The 20,542-nt window shown below is 35.6% G+C and overlaps 4 protein-coding genes across 4 annotated transcripts; 1 reads left to right on the top strand and 3 right to left on the bottom strand.

Moving 5' to 3' along the window:
* Window positions 1-3,773: 3,773 nt before the first annotated feature.
* LOC141661325 (uncharacterized) lies at window positions 3,774-7,594 on the bottom strand. Its single transcript, XM_074468309.1, has 6 exons — window positions 7,147-7,594; window positions 6,632-7,051; window positions 5,881-6,120; window positions 5,070-5,657; window positions 4,908-5,022; window positions 3,774-4,035 (listed from the first exon to the last, which is right to left on the bottom strand). Exons 1-6 carry the CDS (start codon window positions 7,592-7,594, stop codon window positions 3,774-3,776), a joined length of 2,073 nt encoding a protein of 690 aa, XP_074324410.1.
* Window positions 7,595-7,669: 75 nt separating this feature from the next.
* Window positions 7,670-9,695, bottom strand: LOC141723327 (cytochrome P450 93A3-like). Its single transcript, XM_074525120.1, has 2 exons — window positions 8,696-9,695; window positions 7,670-8,446 (listed from the first exon to the last, which is right to left on the bottom strand). Exons 1-2 carry the CDS (start codon window positions 9,599-9,601, stop codon window positions 7,784-7,786), a joined length of 1,569 nt encoding a protein of 522 aa, XP_074381221.1. The 5' UTR covers window positions 9,602-9,695; the 3' UTR covers window positions 7,670-7,783.
* A 2,602-nt stretch (window positions 9,696-12,297) lies between these two features.
* LOC141723434 (cytochrome P450 93A3-like) lies at window positions 12,298-13,971 on the top strand. Its single transcript, XM_074525234.1, has 2 exons — window positions 12,298-13,218; window positions 13,296-13,971. Exons 1-2 carry the CDS (start codon window positions 12,298-12,300, stop codon window positions 13,956-13,958), a joined length of 1,584 nt encoding a protein of 527 aa, XP_074381335.1. The 3' UTR covers window positions 13,959-13,971.
* A 2,147-nt stretch (window positions 13,972-16,118) lies between these two features.
* On the bottom strand, window positions 16,119-17,451 carry LOC141661324 (benzoate carboxyl methyltransferase-like). Its single transcript, XM_074468308.1, has 3 exons — window positions 16,933-17,451; window positions 16,558-16,812; window positions 16,119-16,463 (listed from the first exon to the last, which is right to left on the bottom strand). The coding sequence occupies exons 1-3, from the start codon at window positions 17,413-17,415 to the stop codon at window positions 16,119-16,121; spliced, it is 1,083 nt and encodes a 360-aa protein (XP_074324409.1). The 5' UTR covers window positions 17,416-17,451.
* Window positions 17,452-20,542: the final 3,091 nt, after the last annotated feature.

Below are 20,542 nucleotides of genomic sequence, written 5' to 3'. Positions count from 1 at the left end.
GAGACAATCAAAGAGTTTGATTTTATCAAAAACGTAGATGAACCATGCGTCTACAAAAGGGTTAGTGGGAGTGCGGTAACATTTCTTGTATTGTATTGAATTAGAGTTGACACACATAACAACATAGCAGACCCACTCATAAAGCTACTTTATGAAAGTCACTTTGATCGTCATAAAGACAAGATGGGTATTAGATACCAGAGTGATTGGCTTTAGTACAAGTGGGAGATTGAAAGGAATATGTCCTAAGTCCAATCATGTATGAGGATTTAGGAATAACTTTTATGTAATCTGTTTTGATTTCATTGATATTAATAAAAGACTTGTTTTATTTTTATTACGAGCTTTATCTATTTAAGTGTTTAAATAAGATATAACATAGTTTAGAGTAAAGCTTTTTATGGATTATAATGAGATCATAATAGTGAGACCTAAAAAGATGATAACTCTAAACTTAAATAGTTCCTGGTCATAGGATTACTAACTGGTAATTAATAATCCGCAAAGATCGGTACATACTATGCTTGCTTCATTATGAAGGATGTTTGTTCTCATAGACATTTGTGTGGTGACACTATAACTAGTATGTAGGTGCTTATTATAGAATAAGTTCACTGAACATGACTCGCACAGCTGAACAACTGATGGAGTTCACTCACGTGTCAGCAGTTGTTCACATAGTGATAGTTGTACAAGTATCCTTAGACTTGAGGTCATCATAGTCATCTTGTGTACACTGAACTATGTTTTGGTTTAGTTCTTAGTCTCCAGGGACAATTATTAGGGCTCTACTGGGTATAGAAATTTGTACACGAAGATAGTGTATGATCAATAAAGGATCTACCCCTTCCAGTGAAGGAAGCGAATGTTCAAGGCTGATCCACTTATGCTAGTTCAGGAATCTCTGGCCAGAGTGATTGAAATTAGAAAGGAGTTTCTAATTTGCATAGAACTACGCAGAGTAAATGGTAAGCAAGTGATTAAATTAGATAGGCTTGACACGAGATCCATGCCTTGTATTTAATCGGGACATTGTAGGGTAGAAGGAGTTTATTGTACGGTAACTATTCACTGAATAGGTTCTTGGTATTCTAAGCAGTGAATTCATATTATCCGGATAGTCGCGATATGCTGAGAAGTATCCCTCACGATGTAGAATAAATGTGGTTAATTAATTAATCATATTTAATAAATTAGAGAATTTATATAAATAATGATAAAATAGTTTTATTATTATTTATTTCTACTACCGGCTTAATATTGAACCTACAGGGTCACACCATAAAAAGAGAATGATTTAATGGTGGAGGAATTAATTAATAATGGCTAATAATTATTTATTTGTGAAATAAATAATTAATTGGCAAATTTAATAATTGATTAAATGAGATTTAATTGATTATAAATTAATTAAGAAAAGTTCTTAATATTATTAATTAAGAATTTAATCAAGAGAGAGAATTATTTCTAAAGTGTTTAGAAAAAGAATTAATAATTAAAAGGTGTTTTAATTATTAATGAGAATAATAAATGGGATAATAATAATAATATTTATGGGAAAATTTCAGCTGAAAATTTTGCCTATAAATACACTATTATAGAGCCTATTTTTATTTTGAACCCGAAAACCCCAAAATCCAAAAAGTTTGGAAAACCCAATTCTCTCTACCCCCTTCCTCCTCCTTAACATCGTTTTCTTGGTGGATACCGGTGGAGTGCTTCACACTTGAGGAGCAACTGCTAAGGATCTCTGATCGTTGTCTCCGAATTATTTTAAAGGTTAGATTCGATCCCTCGAATTTTTATTCATGATCTGTATGCTTTTATTTGGATTTTATATGTATAAAAGTGTTTTGCCATGCCCCGCTGCGTTTAAAATCCAACACTAATTTGGTGAAAGAGATCGATGCTTGTTGAAGTGTTATTTTAGAAGTTTGTTTTCAGGGAAGGACACCAATTTCAAGTTTTTTGTTTCTTACAATTCAGAAGTGTGGGGAAATAATATTGTGGTATGTTTAATCATCAACTAATTAATCTAATAAACAAATAAAATTATATAATAATTATGAGAAAAACAATCCAAGAATTAGGGTTCTTCAATGGCTATCATGACTGTCTAATTTGTGTTCTTATTAGTTAAAAACAATTATTCTAAAGTTTATAAAATCCTCTCCAAAGGAAGATTATAGTGTCTACAATTATCACTTGAAAATCACTCTCATGGTCATCCAAAGTATAATTATAAACTATTAAAAAACAAGAATTACATGTTTCACAATTCGCATATCAATCTCTCGATCTAATATTTAAATTGTGTTTATCATATCATGTACTAGAACTACAACTCCTCTCCCGATTCATTATAATTCCTATGGATACAATCAAATGTTCGCGACTCCCTTAATTATGTTAAGCCCTCAATGACAATTAAACAAATACAAAAAAGTCACAATATAAATAAACAAACCCAACAAGTCAAAGAATACTACCCAACTCTTGGATAAAGAGATTAACTACTCATGATATAATAAAATAAATATGTATGAATACTACAAACCATGTGTAAATAATTTGAGTGCAGATAATACAATTTGAAAAGTTTCTTTAAAATCCCGACGAATCCCTTCGCTCCTTCTCCCAATCTCGCTATCTAGCTGCCTCTCTCACTTCTCTCTCAAGAATACAATTATCTTTATTCTAATCCGTTATGGTTCTTCCTATACAATATATCTAAAACCTAATATAAAAGAGTTTTAATACTTTTCAAGAAAATATAAATAATTTTCCAAAATAAGTTGGATTCTAATCTAAAATTCAAAGTCTGTTTTTCAGGCTTGTGGGCTGCTCCAGTTGGAATCTTGATTTTGGGTCACTTCTAAACTATAAGATAATTATGCAATTAAAGGGGACCTGACGATCTTTAAATTATTCTTGTACACAAGACTTTTCTAGAAGAATTTCTTGTTATACCTCCCGGGCCAACCCATTCATCAACGTTAAATGCAGCGTCACAATTGATTTTAACTAAGCCAACAGGTGAAGCTTTCTAAATGGTATTATTTTGTAGGGTGATTTTGGTACCACGCCCATATATTTATTGATATTGTACTTATTGTAATCTTTCACCAACCGTTTCACCCGTTACACTATTATTTGATGCTCTCAGATTGATCACTTGGTGTAGGAACAGCTTGTAAGAAAAATGCAAAAGGATAAATCATCAAATACGTTACTCGTTTCATTCAAATATGCCAAATTAATCACTCATTGTAAAAATTACTCAACCTATTCACTAATTTGAAATTTTTGTATCAAAATCATCTGAGATGATTAAATTGTTCGATTTTTCAAAACTAATTTGACACAAATTTTCAAATTTATAACTAAATTGAGTTATTTTTCCGATGATTGACTTGATATATTTGAAAAATGGTGACGGTTTTGATATTTATCCCAAATGCAAAATAACAAGTATTATTGATTACCCTAGAAAAGGAACGCTAAACTAAAACTCTTATCAATATGGGCAGAATAGCTCCATATCCGCTTCTCGCGAGCTTTTTCTACCCACTGCATTTCTTCAACTGGTAATTGTGGGCTTGGTTGCAAGTAATTATCAATGTGTCATTTCATTTTGGATAAAGAGAACACTTATTATTCTTTATAAACATGGAAAAGAAATCCAGGAAAATACAACAGGTGGAGCCTGGAAGTGATAATGTACAACTCACTTATGGGTCAAGAACAATTTATTTCTGACAGAAAATTTGTAACTAAGACAAATCTTCAGGATATTGAAATATCTTAAAAGTCGAATTAACAATCATGAATGCTCCATCGATAAAAAGATTTTGGCACCTTATATACTTGGCCTCGTCACTGGCCAAAAACAGAGCTGCATTGTCTACATCGTCTGTCCGGAGGGTCACGCCCTTTAAATTGGCTACTAAATTCAGAATAAATTCAAAATCTTCATCCTTTTCAACCCCTACTGGGCTCTTAGCTAAAGGAGTTGTGAAAATAATTGGTATAAGCCTGCAAAATAATGTAAAATGGCTTGTCCAAGAAACTATAGTTGTAATGGTAATCTAATTCCTAAACTTTAGCTCAGACAAATCAATTTACACAAATATAGAATCTGAATATCCTACACATCCCGCATATCAGAGGAGTAGTCCAACAAATCAGCACAACATATCAGAAGAGCATCTCAACGTATCTGGAGAATATCTCTGCATATCACTAGAATTTCAACACCCCCCTCAAATTGGAGCATGTAGTATAAATGCCCAACTTGGAAAGTAAGAATTGAAATTGACGTGTCCCTAAAGGCTTAGTGAATATGTCCGCCAACTGGACTGTTGTTGGAACATATGACGGAAGAATAGTGTCATCCTAAATAGCATCACGAATAATGTGACAGTCTGCTTCAAAGTGCTTTGTCCTTTCGTGAGCTATGGGATTTTTTGCAATGTGTAAAGCGGACTAGCTATCGCAATACATACCAACAGCAGGATGTTGGATTCATAAACTAAGAAGAAGACCTTTTAACCATTTCAATTCACAAGTTAGGGAAGTCATTGCTCGATATTCAGCCTCTGCCAAAGAACGTGTGACAGTAGGTTGTTTCTTTGTTTTCCATGAAATCGGGGAATGACCCAAAAATACAAGCCAACCTGTAAGGGATCGACGAGTAAGTGGTCACGCTGCCCAGTCAGAGTCACACCAACCTGTTAAAGAGAGGCAACTATCAGCTTGTAGTAAAATTCCTTGACCAGGGAAACCTTTCAAGTAACGAACAACACGCAAGGCAGCTTCTATGTTCTCGTCTTAGTGCTTGCAAAAATTATGACAAAACATGTACAGAGTATGCCAAATCTGGACACGTCACTGTTAAATAAATTAACCGGTCAACCAAACGACAATAAGCTTCCGGATTGGACAAAAGTTCTCCTGCAACACGAGCAAGCTGGTGGTTTTGCTCAATGGGAAAAGGAGCAGGCTTGGCACCGAGAAGGCCAACTTCCGATATAATATCAAGAGAATATTTTTTTGGCAAAGAAATATACCATTAGGATTGCGTGTCACTTCGATCCCAAGAAAATATTTAAGAACGCCTAGATCCTTTGTGTAAAAACATTTACTCAAGTAGCTCTTAAAAATTTTTAAAGCAACAGAATCATTACCATAGATAATTAAATCATCAACATACACCAAAATATTTATTTGGACACCTGCTTTGGTATAAGTAAAGAGCGAATAGTCAGCATATGATTGTTGAAAACCATACTTCTTTAGGGTAGTGGCTAGCTTAGTAAACCAGCATCGTGATGATTGTCTCAAGCCATAAATTGACTTTCGAAGACGACACACCATATTAGGTTGAGAAGATGTAAAATCCGGTGGAAGCTTCATATATACTTCCTCGTTGAGATCCCCGTGCAAAAAAGCATTATGCATGTCCATTTGATGCAGCTTCCAATTTTTAGATGCTGCAATGGCTAAGAAAGCACGAATCGGGACCATCTTTGCAACTGGTGCAAAGGTTTTGTTGTAATCAATCCCAGATATTTGATGATTACCAAGAGCAACTAAATGAGCTTTAAGCCGTTTGACACTACCATCAGAGTTGTACTTGATTTTTATAGACCCATTGACTGCCAAGAGCACGTTTACCAGGTGGTAATTTTTCCATAGTCGAAGTATCGTTATCCTCTAAAGCACGCATTTCCGTTTGCATAGCTTGACGTCATCCCTCATCTTTCATAGCTTATTTGAATGATCTCGGTTCACAACCTGCGGTAATAGCTGCAAGAAATTTCTGGTACCCAGCAGAAAATTTTGTATAATTAATATAATGTGTTATAGGAAAAGGGGTACCTGAGGAAAGAGAGGAAGCGGGTGAACTGGAAGAGACAGTAGATGGAGCTTCGGCTATCACAGTGTTTGTTGCATAATCATGAAGCCGGACAGATGGTATCTTTTCACGGAATCCTCGTCCCATTTGTGTTTCATTAGAAGAATTAAAAGCAATTATTGTTTCCTCCTCTGTAGTTAAAGTATGCTCAGTATTTGGGTTGAACTGTGGTTCATGGCCTGTGGTGGTCATTGGACTCTCAACTGATTCATGTATGAACTATAGCCCATTACTGGATAGTTCGGGATCCCGGGGAAATTGAACTCAAGGTCATCATTAGCAATATACATGCTTTCAGAATTCTTTTCAATACTAATAATATCATTTGTAGCAAAAGGGAATTGATTTTCAAAGAACTTAACATCCCTAGAAACAAAAAAACTTTTATTTTCAATATCATATAGTGTCCACCCCTTATTCCCAAAAGGATATCCAACAAAGAAACATTTTCGACTTCAACTGGCAAATTTATCACTCTTAGCTTGCTGATTATGAGCATAACATAATGATCCAAACACCCTCAATTCATCAAAAATAGGCACATTATTAAATAAAATTTCATAAGGTGTTTTATTTTGAAGCACACTCGAAGGTGTTCGATTTATTAAATTATTAAATGACAGGCTGTCAATACACATTCACCCCAAAAATAAATGGGAAGATGACTTTGAAAACGCAAGGCTCTTGCAACTGTTAGAATATGACGGTGCTTACGTTCAACTTTATCATTTTGTTGTGGAGTTCCTACACAAGATGTTTGAAATATAATTTCTTTTGAAAGAAAATATTTTTTCAAACAATTAAACTTCGTCCCATTATCACTTCCAACACTTTTAATATTTTTGCCAAACTGTCGATCAACCAGAGCAAAAAATGACATAAAGCTTTCCAAAACCTCCAATTTATCAATCAAGAGATACGAAAAATCATCTACAATAGTTAGAAAATAGCGAGCTCCACATGAAGAAAGTGTATTATAAGGATCCCCTAAATGACAATGAACCAATTCAAAAATTCGAGAAGCTTTATGATCACTAAGAGGAAAAGAATCAAGAGTATGTTTAGCACGAGGGCACACATCACATGCCTTATTCAATTCATCACTAGAATTTTGTAAAAAAGGTAGTGACTTTGCTGCCAAAGTCCAAACAATGATTCAGAGCCCCCCACTGTGATAGCCTGCAACATTGTTGGTTTCTGAAAGTAATAAAGTCCATCTCTCTGTTCACCCGTTCCAATCAGCTTCCTCGTATGAAGGTCTTGTATAACACACATATCAGAAGAAAATTGTACAAAACAGTGCATATCGTCAATCAGTTGTGTAACCGCAATTAAGTTACAATGTAATTTAGGGACATAAAACACATTTTTAAGATTTAGTCCTTCCAACAGCCTCACATTTCCTCTTTTAGTAGCAATTAATTTTTGACCATCGGGAAGTCCAACTGGACATGCCACGATATTTTGAATATCAAACAAATATGATTCATCCCCCGTCACATGATTATATGCACCGCTATCTATGATCCAAGAAATTTCGGAAAACTTACCAAGTAGCCGTTCAGTAGAGGATTTAGCATTAACAACGGAGAAACGCGCCTTCAGTTCATGCCACGAGAGTTTAGCATCATCGTAAAACGAGATAGTTGATTTAACCTCTTGATCAATAGTGTTCATTAACCAAGAAATAAGCATTGAATAAATTGTAAGTCAATCCTCTGTTGTGAAAGGTGCTGGTTTAATAAAACGATTTGTCAGTTTAGTACTCGCGTTAAGTTTAACCATAGACGCGCTTTCTAATCCTTGATAACATTACAGAAAATGGAACTTGCCATGATCGAGAGGTAAAAACAAGCATTATGACTACTAAATTATCGGAAATGGATTGAGCCTAGCCTCTGGAACACAAATCAAGGGGTGAGCTCTGCTGAGTGTTATGGCCTTACCTTCTTCCATGTTCACGGGAGTAATACTTTTATACGTTTCATTCCCTACTACATTCCATTCGAAGCATTGTATCATTGCTGCAACGGTTGTTTGGATGATCTTCAATGCCAGTGTAGTTCCTGGACATCCTCTTCTCCCGCTTCCAAATGGCAATAGCTGAAAATGCTGCCCTCTGACATCTACTTGACCCTTTCCGCTAGATTCATATTCATTACTGGTCATAATAAACCTTTCTGGTTTAAATTCAAGTGCATTTTTCCAGTAGTTTGGGTCTCGGCCAAGAGCCCATACGTTAACAAATATTCTAGTCTCTGCTGGTATGTAATAGTTCCCAATGTTGCAACCTTCAGTTGCTTGTCTTGGTATTAGTGAACCGCTGGGATGAAGTCTGAGAGTTTCCTTTACAATTGCTTGAAGGTACGGGAGATTCACAATATCTGATTCTTCAACTAATCTGCTCTTCCCAACAACAGTATCAATCTCCCGTCTAACTTTCTCCATGACAATTGGATGGTTGATTAGCTCAGCAAGTGTCCATTCAATCACGCTAGCTGACGTGTCTGTTCCAGCAGTTAACATATCCTGCATTGTATCCAGGGACAAATTTCAGGGGTAATATCTTGCTGTCTAAGCGCATTGAACTTTTTGAAAATGAAAAAAATGAGCAAACTCCAGCCAAAGCAACGTGCACGGTACAATTAGATTGTCGTTCACAGGTTCTATCATGTCCTAAACTCCTAGATTGTCGGTCAAAGTTCATACTCAAATTAATAGAGAATGAAAATATAGAAATATGACTAATGTGCAGTTGTTAGGGAAGTAGAGGTTTACCAGTATGATAGCTTTAACTTTATCCATGCTCAATTTGATTTCCAAACTGTCGTCTTCATAGATATCAAGCAAAGTATCAAGAAAGTCCTTAGGTGGTGCATCTGCTTCATTGCTGCCCTCTTTTTTCTTCATCCTCAAATGTCTGTGCTCCTCTATGATCCTGTCCATCATTTTATCGTATCTTCCACGGACATCCACTACACTCTTCTTCACTCCTTGCAAATCCAAATTCTTGCAAAACCATATAAAGTCAGAGAGATTAAATATCCCTGAAGTATCAAAGACCTCTTTGATCAACTTCCTCACTTCTCCGGCTTCCTCTTCACTCTCTGACCTTTTCCGCATTACCATGCTTGAAATTACATTGTTGGTAAGCCTAATAAGCTCACCTCCAACATTAACTGCCTCTCCAGCTAGGGACTTCTTGAACATTACATTGATCATACTCTGAATCTCATAGCGTCTAACGCTTTGAAGAAGATCCAGTGTATGACCTCCAAGAAGATCAGACATAAATAGTTTTTTTACAAACTTCCAGTATGGTCCATAAGGAGCAAACATAAAGTCTTGTGAATCATAGCTCAGGTGCATTGAGGCCACAGTTTGGGGCCGGTCTGAAAAAGACGCTTCGTGTGTTTTAAGAAACTCTTTAGCCATTTCAGGTGAAGAGATTATGACACAAGGGTTCGAGCCAAGAAAGATGTGCATCAAAGGCCCATAACGTTTCGAGAGCTTGTGAAGAGCCTGATGGGGTATAGGAGTCAGGAGGTGAAGATGGCCTATGATTGGAAGCCTAAAAGGACCAGGTGGAAGGCTAGACCTGGTTCGATTTTTCAATATCGTTCGTATAATAGTGGAAATAATCAAAATGAAAACGATGATTCCCCAACCTTGAAAATCAGCCATGTGTAATATAACTTAGAAGAGCTGAGAGTGTTGATTGCACCTGAACAGATGCAGTTTATATATACAAGAAAAAATGTGAACATTGTTATGCTAGTTTAATCAAATTGGCATGTTTTCAATTTCAAATTTGATCTAGAAAATTTATGATGCTAAAAAATGATACTGTCGTGATTCGCGTGTTCGTTAACACCAAGGGAAAATGGCCATGGGAAAGTTAAAAGGAAATACGGCTACAGGCAGTCTGTAAAATTTAAATGTCCAATCAATCAATCAATCAACCGTACTCAGTAAATAACGGACACAAAGTGGAGAAGCATATAACGGACACAACATTCATATGGAAGAATGATTAGGTTATTTCGATAAGTGAAATGCTAGAGTTCTCGAAAGCATTTTCCACCGCTCAGTTGTCATCGTGTTATTGTATATTCTATAATAATTAAATGATAAGGACTCTCGTCGTTATAATGAATCCCACAAATAAAAATGACGCCACTTATCATTCGGGAACATTTTCGGGATCTTGGTGATACGTAGCATTACTCTTTCAATAAATGATAATGCAATAAAAAAATCTTACTGTCAACATGTACGCACGAGACAAGAAAAACGATTAAGCTTACCTCGGTTGCTTCACAATTAGGCGAGTGAAATTCGTAAAAACTCAAAACACAGAGGCCATTGGGTGGCGATACTCGGGCAACTGTAACTTGAAGTGTTCAATTGAAGCTTGCTGGCAACCAATTCGACTTTTGCAGGTGAACTTCGATTCGAAGCTATGTATAATATATTTTCTGCTAATTCACTGGATGATTATAAACAAAGTTATGTTACTAGGGCTGTAATTCGATCCGGGTTCGAACTCGTTTTAATAGGTTCGGCTCAGTTTGTTTATTTAAACGAGTTCAAGTTCGGGAAGAGATTCCGGGTCGTTTAATTAAATGGGTCGGCTCCAATCGACTCGTGAAATTAAACGAGCTAAATTCGTTTAGCGTTTAGGCTCGATTTATTGTAAAATTAAACGAGTCGGTTTGTCTGACTCGTTAAAACCGACTTGTCTAGCTAAATGAGCTGCTCGACTAGACTCATGAAAATAAACGAGTCTAGTTCGGATAAAGGTTAGGCTCAATTAGTTAAACGAGTTGGCTCGGCTTGACTCAATTAAACTCGGCTCGAGTTACACCCGGCTCGAAATTCGGCTCGCACGAATCGAATTACAGCCCTAGTTCTGTATTACCAGTTTTCCATCGATTTAGGCTTTGTCTTTAATTCTATATATTCTGATTAGGGGGAGCGCGGATCGGTTGAAGGCTATTTTTGAATAAAATGAAAATCGCATGTCCTCGATTTTTAAAATTCAAAACCAAAATCATCGGTTCGATTTTGAATTTAAAAATCTTGATCCGGTTAATCACAAAGACGAGTGAGTAGTTAGCAGATAGTCAACACAAATATCCCCGGGTGGATGCCGAGAGTCATGAAACTCGATTTTTCAGCGACTAGTTAACGAGAAAGTCACCCGATAGTCTTGAAACCCGACTTGCTACCTACCTAACCATAATTGTGTTGTATAATAAACCAAATGACTGTACACAATAATAAAAAGATGAAGAAGATAAATGATATTAAAATTTATGGCCTTACTTAATATTCATCATATTTATGCTTTTATTTGCTTGCATATATGTGATATGTGGAATGTTGATGTTATATGTAGTACTCGTGCTTATTTTGAAGAAATTTTGAACTTGTTCCTCCAGTACTTTTGATTCAAGATTATAAAAAACATACTTTTGATTTATTATGAAATTGGCGTGTTTAGTTAAATTATATATTAAATCTGATAAGTACAAGTATATTTTGTCGACTTTTTACAATTTGTCAACTAATAAATATAACTATTAGAGTTAAACAAATACATAGATAAGTTTAAAATCACATTGGTAAAGTCTATTTGTCTTTCTGAAATAAGACAAATACATAGATTACCATGAAATTTTAAGTACAAGAAATAAACTAAAATTAATCACATAACAAACAAACAGAACTACCATAATCATCTTTAAAAGCTACCCTAACCATGATCCATATGAAACCACAAAACTTATCAGACTAAAACATATCAAAACTAACAAACAAACACTAGGTAGATCGAAATGCTTACATGGTGACAAGTTATAATTATCTAAAGGTCCGTTGGGTTTTGGTTTTTTCAATAAGCAATTTTGGTTCGGATTTAAATGGATCGGTTTTCATCGATAAGTCAATTTCTACCTAACAAAGACAAAAAGAAAATAAAAATAATTCACCAGGAATACTTTTATTTAGACTTAATGACCTTTTAAACGTCAAACTTTGCACCAATATACTCATCAGCCCGTAATTTATTACCGTATATTTTCGCCCCTCAGTACTGAAAACGTAACCTTTTACCCTTAAATCGGCCGGTTTTTACCCGGGTTTTTTTCCCGGTCCAAAGATAAAAAAACACATTTTGGATATCTGAGGACTGAAAAGGTATGTTTTTAAACTTCAGGGTTTTATGAGTGCACTGATGCAAATTTTGAGACTGTAAAGGTCATTAAGCCAATTTTGAGACTGAAAAGGTCATTAAGTCTTTATTTTATGGTGTATATATAAAGTGGCACTTTGAATGCTAACAACATTTACATCAGTTCATCTTCTGTCCAATTAAAATGGCACATTTTCGAGACTCTGCAGTAACGTTCTTCATTTGGATCATCCCTGCTGTTTTAATTCTCAGAGCATTGCTAAAATCTCGAAAACCTCGAGCCAGGTCCAGCCTTCCACCTGGACCATTTAGGGTTCCAATCATAGGCCATCTTCACCTCCTGGCTCCTATACCACATCAGGCTCTTCACAAGCTTTCGCAACGTTATGGACCTTTGATGCACATCTTTCTTGGCTCATACTTTAGTGTCGTGGTCTCTTCCCCGGAAATGGCCAAAGAGTTTCTCAAAACACACGAAGCAACATTGTCAGAGAGGGATGAAACAGTGGCCTCAGAGTACATAACCTACCATAACCAAGATTTTATATTTGCTCAATATGGACCGTACTGGAAATTTGGAAAGAAACTAATAGCCTCCGAGCTACTAGGTGGTCAAGCTCTAGATCATCATTACAAAGTTAGACGTTACGAGATTGAGAGTATGGTGAGTTTTTTGTTACAAAAGGCCCGAGCTGTCGAGGCAGTTGATGTTGGAAGTGTGCTGTCAAAGCTTACTAACAATGTAATTTCGACCATGGTTATGAGGAAGAGGTGTTCAGAGAAAGATGATGACGCGGGAGAAATTAGGAATATCATTAAAGAGACCTCTGATCTTTTAGGGGCGTTCAATCTTTCTGACTGTATATGGTTTTGCAAGAATTTGGATTTGCAGGGAATAAAGAAGAGGGCAGTGAATGCTCGTGGTAAGTACGACAAACTGATTGAGAGGATTATAGAAGAGCACTGTCAAATTAGAAGGAAGAGACAGGAGAACGACGATGGAAGCCATCCACAGAAGGACTTTCTTGATATCTTACTTGATATGTCCGAAGATGACAGCGTGGAGTTCAAATTGAACATGGATCAAATAAAGGCTCTTGTACTGGTAAACTTTAACTTGTCCCAAGTCCCAACTACTACTGATTAACATTAGTCATTTTGTTATCCTGGTATAAAATGCAGGATCTGTTTGCTGCTGGAACAGAAACATCAGCTACTTTGATTGAATGGGCACTTGCTGAGCTAATCAACCATCCAATCATTATGGAGACAGCTAGACTGGAGATAGATACTGTTGTTGGAAAGAGCAGATTAGTCGAAGAGTCTGATATTATGAATCTCCCTTACCTTCAAGCTATCGTAAAGGAAGCTCTCAGACTTCATCCCCCCAATCCACTATTACCAAAAAAAGCAAAAGAAGGTTGCACCATTGGGAACTATTACATACCAGCAGAGACTAAAATATTCGTCAATGTGTGGGCTCTTGGCCGAGACCCAAACTACTGGGAAAATGCACTTGAATTTAATCCAGAAAGGTTTATTATGACTGGTAGTGAAAATGAATGGACTGGGAAAGGTCAGGTAGATGTTCGAGGACAGCATTTTCAGCTACTGCCTTTTGGAACCGGGCGAAGAGTATGTCCAGGATCTACACTGGCATTGAAGGTCGTCCAAACAACCATAGCAGCAATGATACAATGCTTTGAATGGAATGTAGTAGGGGATGAACCGTGTAATAGTAATACTACTGTGAACATGGAAGAAGGTAATGGCTTATCAGTTAGCAAGGTTCACCCTCTGATTTGTGTTCCGGTTGCTAGAATCAATCCATTTCCGTCTATTTAGTGGTATATTTAAAATTGACAAGGCTAAAGGTTTCAGCTAGCTATGCATTTTTATTCTGTTAAGCTGCTGAAACATTCAGCTAGCCAATGTATTTTTATTGCTGATGTACACGCGTTAAGTTCAACCATAGACGGGCTTTCTAATCCTTAATACATTAAAGAAACTTCTGTCATAGTAGTTATAATACTTGCGCTTGGTTTTTAGTAGATAGATTAGTTTAAAAATCGATGACAACCCGTATATGGAAAAAAGGATCAGGATGAATTATACTTTTACAGCACTGGAACACAAATTAAGGGGTGAGCCCTGCTAAGTGTTATGGCCTTACATTAATACTTTTATATGCTTCATTCCCTGCTACATTCCATTCTAAACATTGTATCGTTGCCGCGATTGTTGTTTGGACGATCTTCAATGCCAGTGTAGTTCCTGACATCCTCTTTGCCTGCTTCCAAATGTCAATAGATGAAAATGTTGCCCTCTAACATCTAACTGAACCTTTCATATTTGCCCCGGTTGCCTCACAAATTAGCCGAGTGAAATTCGTTAAAACTCAAATTAGTAACTGAACCTTACTTGATTTTCATCATATTTATGCTTTTATTTGCTTGGATACGTTTGATATTTGGAATATTGATGTTATATGTAGTACATATGCTTATTTTGAACTTGTTTTCTAGTACTTTTGATTCAAACTAGGAAACTGATGCGTTTAAACCGAAACCGCAACCGCATGTACTCGATTTTTAAAATTTAATACCGCAACCGAAAACCGAAATCGCAACTGAAATCATTGGTTCGGTTTCGATTTAAAAAACCTCGGTTCGGTTACAATTATTGTTGTCGTAAAGACGACGACGACTAGTCGACACGAAGGTACTCGGATGGGTGTCAATAGTCATGAAACCCGACTTATCATCGACTAGCCAATGAGAAGGTAACCCGAGAGTCTTGAAATCCGACATGGGACTTTCATAGCCAAAATTGTGGTGTACCATGAATCAATTGACGGTACACAAGAAAAAGATTGAGATGATAATTATATTAAGATAGATGACCTTACTTGATTTTCATCATATTTATGCTTTTATTTGCTTGGATAAGTTTGATATTTGGAATATTGATGTTATATGTAGTACCTATGCTTATTTTGAACTTGTTGTCCGGTACTTTTGATTTAAACTAGGAAACTGATGTGTTTAGTTAAACTATATATTAAATCTAGCAAGTACACATATAGTGAACACTTTGTCGACTTTTTATGACTAGTCGGTCGACCTGTCGACTAGTCTTCTCGGAGATATCCGGGTGTCAAGACTCGACTGCCGTGATAACCATGTTTACAATCGGATCAGGACTTTTTTATAACACATTAAGGTTGTAGAGCGACGGGTACTTAACATTCCTTCTGGCTTCAAAGCAATTTATATGCGACCCAAAAAGTTGTAACTAAGACTAATCTGCAGGATACTGAAATATCTTAAAAGCTGAATTAACGATCCCAAATGCTCCATCAATAAAAAAAATTTGGCCGCTCATATACTTGACCTCATCACTGGCCAAAAACAGAGCTGTTGTGCGATTTAAAAAGCACGTAATCAGTTGGTATATGTGTTTCAGCACTAGTGATTCATGCACATAGTTCTCTTGATCAGTGGGCGAGTGCTCAAGATAAAAAAATTCAACTTATCAATGGCTTGGCTGAAGCCTGAATATGGGAGTGAGCACTGGGTTAAACCAACGTTGCAATCGATCAAGGTTAATGTGGATGCAGCATTGCTCGAAAATGGGACGTTCAGTTTTGGGTGTGTTGTTCGAGACCATGAGAGAGTGTTGCTTGAAGGAATTAGTAGCTGCAGGCTGGGGACTGGGGAGTTGTAGTCTAGTAGTGGCGGAAACAGATTGCACAAATAGGCAGAAGAGAAAAGTTTTATTGAGGATGCAGATTGCAGCGAGACCCCCGAAATCCCAGTGTTTGGGCAATTACCGATTCAAGGCATATTCTAACACATACTTGAAGGAAAGAAGCCATCAGAATTCGCAAAGATTCATCCTAAACTTCATACTCGATGGACTACATTTTCACAAGAAAATAAATAGATTATAAGATTGTACTCCTTCCGTTTCAAATTACATGTCTATTTTCAATAAAATTAAACACTAGTCACTTTTTTTTGTCAAGGAAATCATTATATCAAAGTTCTCGATTTTATCTTCAGAGAGATGCTCAGCCAACTTCTCTGCATACTTGTCGAAAAGTTTGTCCATGAACATATCTCCAAAATGAGCAGCAAGCATAGGTTCATTTATGACCCGAATTTGTTTGGCCACAATTCTGCAGAAGTTTTCATTTCTGGTGAATTGTACCTCAATGTCATTCCTGGAAGTTTGCAGTTCTTGAATTTCAAAGGAACCCTCAGTATCGATTATAGCCTTCACTTCATCGGTGGTAGGGTTATAGAATGGAACGTTGAATGAATCGATATCTGCTTCCCTGATTAATCCCTAAAACAATAAATTGCAGATAAAAATTATCAAAACTATGAGATACCGAGAATTTCATATTGAAACGTACATTAGAAAAAAGAGTCATAGGTACCTCTGTTGACATGCTTTGAAGTGACTTAGCTAGGATCTCGTATAAAATGCAACAACCGCTGTTGCTGGGATCTGCACTGCTCCTTCCCTGGAACGTCAAAACCATGCAACCTTTTGGGGCTATTTCAAGAGATCGGATTCGTAGAAATGTTGAGAAATCTCTTGTATATTGATCAAAGTACGCCTCACAGATACCGCGTGGACTTGCTTTGGCCATATAGACATTTCCTCCGTTTTTCTCTAGTTTCTCAGGGACCTGCAATGTTTTTTTGTCAGTCTGTTTTCAGGCAGCCTTATCTGTAACACCGCGGTATCCAAAACAAACATGTAAATTTAAAAAAAAAAAAAAATAAGTCTCAAGTCTAGATAATGTAACCTGAGAAAGCCAATGAACACTATTAGACGAATGAACAAAGTGAAGGCTTCTGCTAGGAAAGAGCCTTGAATAGAAAGACCCCGGGACTCCGGATATAAAACAATTACCCCCCAGTGCGTGTTCTTTTCCATTTGCAAGACTCGAAGAGGATTGATTTACAATTTTGAATATCGTGTTGAAATCGTTATCTGGAAGATCATTCAGAAACACTTGGAATTCAGGTATAGAAAGACCTTTTTGCTGGCACACTGCACGAACATTGTCGACTATAGTGGTAACAGCCAATAGGCAATTGGGACCGGAAGAGCAACCCAAGTCAGCTAACGCGAAGCACTGTGGAAATCCGTTGATCGCGAAATCATTGACAGAGTTCTCCAGAACTTTACTGGACCTCAGTAACGAAGCTTTCTGAAAGCTTGAGTTCTTAGCATAACTAGAATCCCCAGCACCAGCATTCATGTGTAGAACATTTTTCAGAGCCATTAGTTCAGTTGTTTCGAATTTGTTTCGATATAGAGAGATGGAGTAAATGTTTGCAAGTATGAACAATCTGCGTTTCAGCTTTTCACCTATAAATAAATAGAAGCTCGTTCACTACCTGCTATAAAGGAATCTTTGTTAGTTTATAAGCCTAATTATTCAAAATAAATTAGTTGGTTAAAAAGCTTTTGGTCGCAAGTTCGAATCTCATCGGAGAATAATTTATAATTATGTTTAGTGAACCAGAGTTTGTCGCTTAAGTGCGGTTTATCTTGGTTCACGTGATTCGCAGACTATTAAATGAGGTTGTGGGGTCTCCGCATCCGAAATATAGCGACTACGGGTCCTGATAAAAAACAAATGCCGGAGGCGAAGAGTTAGAAATAAAGTGCAAATTGGTAACCGAACTTTAAATCCCGTAACAGTTTAGTAGCTGAAATTTCAAATTTGTATTATGTTGGTAGCAGTTTGGTTCCATTTTTCAAAATGGAGATTTTGAATCACTTTTTTTTATCTATATTATATAATATAATAACCGGAATGAGTTATATTTTGGTTCAACAGTTATCCCCTATTTTTTATTATTAAAAATAAAAATAAATAGTTTTATGTACATTTTAAACTACTAAGTTGCTAAACTACTAGATATAATCACTTCTACTACCAAAATTTATCCTACTAAATTAGGATCAAAGCTTCATCCTAATTCTTTAATTTTTTTCATTAAAAAATTTTAATTATTATATATTTATATAAATATATTAAAGCTATTTAATAATTAAATAAATAAAATTTTAAAATTAATTGAATATTAATGAACCCGTGCATGTACGGGATTAAAGCTAGTAAAATTAAGAATGAGAATAAAAACACTACTTTTTCGCGATTAGCCAATTCAAATGGAAAAAAAAATTATTAAAAGAAAATGATTACTACAAACTGTTTTATTACAGTGAAGGGTACAACCTCAAACTCATTTAAAGTACAATATTACATGTATTTTTTAGAAATTAATGTGTATATTAAAAAAAATTACCACCAGAAAATAAATAATCAGCAAGTGTTCGTACACTTTGCTTTTCATACGTTTGAAAAAAATTGTCCTCGAGTTTGTTAGTAGAGCAGGGGAGATCATGAATAAGAATGTTATAATTGAAATTTCGGCAAAATATATTTTCATATGATAGGATTTGTTATTCAACAAGTTATTGCGGCGCAAATTGTTGCTCGTCTAACTGGTATACTTATATAGACTTTTTCTTTTTTTCCTTCTTTTTCATAATATAGTAACTAACGTCACATTGCTGACTTAACAATTTGGGATGATATTATTTTTGAAATTTATGTGAATCAGTAAATATAGAGTAAATGCAGAGAAGTCCACTTTAATTAAATAATTTGTAGCCAATTAGCATACGACACGTAACATTTGAGATCTATTTTGGATACCAATTTGATATATTTAGCATATATTTTTTCATATAATACAGTATTCTTAAAAGAGGACAAACAAGTATAATACATGAACATATATTTGTAAGAATCTTAAATGAATACTATAAAGAATAATTATTAAATATAAGACGTCCTAAAAAAAGAATAATTCACGTGAAATGAAACCAGCGGAGTAATAAAAAATAAGAGCATCAAAATCTTGGAATCTTTTTGTTCATGCTCAAGTTTGATGCCCTCTTTGTCCTGGAGTTTGATCTCCATTATAATATCATAAGATAATGGAACCACCAATGTATTGCATAGAAATCGGTCAATTTTTCAAAAATCATCAAAAAATCGTCAGATTTGACCAAATTTTTGATAAATCATTAATAAATTATCCGATTTTTTAAAAATCGTCAGATAAATCATAAATCGGTACCTCAACCGAATAGTTCCGATTTCCGAAATATGTAACCATTGATTGCATCACACGTTGTTTTTCTCAGAAAAAGAAGTAAAATAACAATAGCTTAGTTGTCTCTATCCTCCAAAATAAAAAAAAATCGCGTAATAAATTTTAATAGTAAAAAGTTGAAAATAATATTTTGTAGGAGGACGGTCTATTTTAATAATCTTGTACTCTGCAATACTAATACTAGCATATGATAACCAAATTGTTATTGACTAGAGAATACTACTAAAGAAAGCAGTGACAACTAAACGAGCCGAGTCAGAGCCGAACATGACAAAAAGTTTGACTCAGCTCGTTTATTTATACGAGCTCATTGTCATATTCAAGACCGGCTCATTTAAGAAAACAAACCGAGCTGAGTTCGCTTATTTAATAATCTTGCACTCTGCAATACTAATACTAGCATATGATAACCAAACCAAATTGTTATTGACCAGAGCAGAGAATACTATTAAAGAAAGCAGTGACAACTAATATGAGGACAAAATGTAAATTTGAGAATCATGTTCACTTGTTCAGCAGATATCATTGTCTATGTATTTGTTAGCTGCAATCATCCAAATGATGATTTGTTCAAAATATCAGTCATATACCAGATATCAAACAAATAAAGCCTAGTGTTGTTGATGAAAATCAAGTAAAGTCAATCATCTCAATATCAATGTTCATCTCATCTCCTTCTGTATATTTTCATTGATTGACCGGTGATGATACTTCATAACTATGGTTATTATAGCGCCAAGTCGAGGAAACTCGACACCGAGTACCTTCGAGTCGACTAGTCGTCTCGTGATAATAATGCTAAAGATGGTGTCTTTTATCCTATAAAACTACTGTGCATCGTGTTATAAATCTATCGACATCGACGTAGCCTAGTGCTCATGAGAACTGCAATGACGTGATTTCTATAGCAGAAACCTGTGATTTCGGTACAAAACAGTAATCATGCTATAATATAAATCACTGGGTGATCTGCTTTACATCACTAGTTCTCAATAGTCTTCTTTCTTCTGAAGATTGAGTCTCATAAAAGAGAAACTTTCTATCAAGTTCAATTTTATTTTATTCTATACATTTACCTTTTATACTTTGGAGAACACAAATAGTATACCCACTAACAAATGAACCAGCAAGGACAGCATTTTTATTACAAGAGAAGCTTAGCCTTTCCTTCAATCCTTTTATTTTATCTTTTCTGCTAAATCCTTTCCTTCAATCCTC

The sequence above is a fragment of the Apium graveolens genome, chromosome 5 (assembly GCF_009905375.1).
Source record: "Apium graveolens cultivar Ventura chromosome 5, ASM990537v1, whole genome shotgun sequence".
NCBI lineage: Eukaryota > Viridiplantae > Streptophyta > Magnoliopsida > Apiales > Apiaceae > Apium > Apium graveolens.
This window is presented reverse-complemented; position numbering and strand designations above follow the sequence as displayed.

Bases quoted from the DNA above. Each gene is read 5' to 3' on its own strand.
- LOC141661325 (XM_074468309.1), bottom strand. From the start codon at position 7,594: ATGAACACTATTGATCAAGAGGTTAAATCAACTATCTCGTTTTACGAT. The intron at 6,121-6,631 runs GTAAGCACCGTC...TACATGAATCAG, and splicing joins ACAAAATGATAAAGTTGAAC to TTGAGAGTCCAATGACCACC. The intron at 4,036-4,907 runs GTTAATTTATTT...ATTATTTTGCAG, and splicing joins TATTGTCGTTTGGTTGACCG to GCTTATACCAATTATTTTCA.
- LOC141723327 (XM_074525120.1), bottom strand. From the start codon at position 9,601: ATGGCTGATTTTCAAGGTTGGGGAATCATCGTTTTCATTTTGATTATT. The intron at 8,447-8,695 runs GTAAACCTCTAC...GATACAATGCAG, and splicing joins AAGTTAAAGCTATCATACTG to GATATGTTAACTGCTGGAAC.
- LOC141723434 (XM_074525234.1), top strand. From the start codon at position 12,298: ATGGCACATTTTCGAGACTCTGCAGTAACGTTCTTCATTTGGATCATC. The intron at 13,219-13,295 runs GTAAACTTTAAC...TATAAAATGCAG, and splicing joins AAATAAAGGCTCTTGTACTG to GATCTGTTTGCTGCTGGAAC.
- LOC141661324 (XM_074468308.1), bottom strand. From the start codon at position 17,415: ATGGCTCTGAAAAATGTTCTACACATGAATGCTGGTGCTGGGGATTCT. The intron at 16,813-16,932 runs GTTACATTATCT...AAAACATTGCAG, and splicing joins GTGTTCATTGGCTTTCTCAG to GTCCCTGAGAAACTAGAGAA. The intron at 16,464-16,557 runs GTACCTATGACT...TTATTGTTTTAG, and splicing joins TTCAAAGCATGTCAACAGAG to GGATTAATCAGGGAAGCAGA.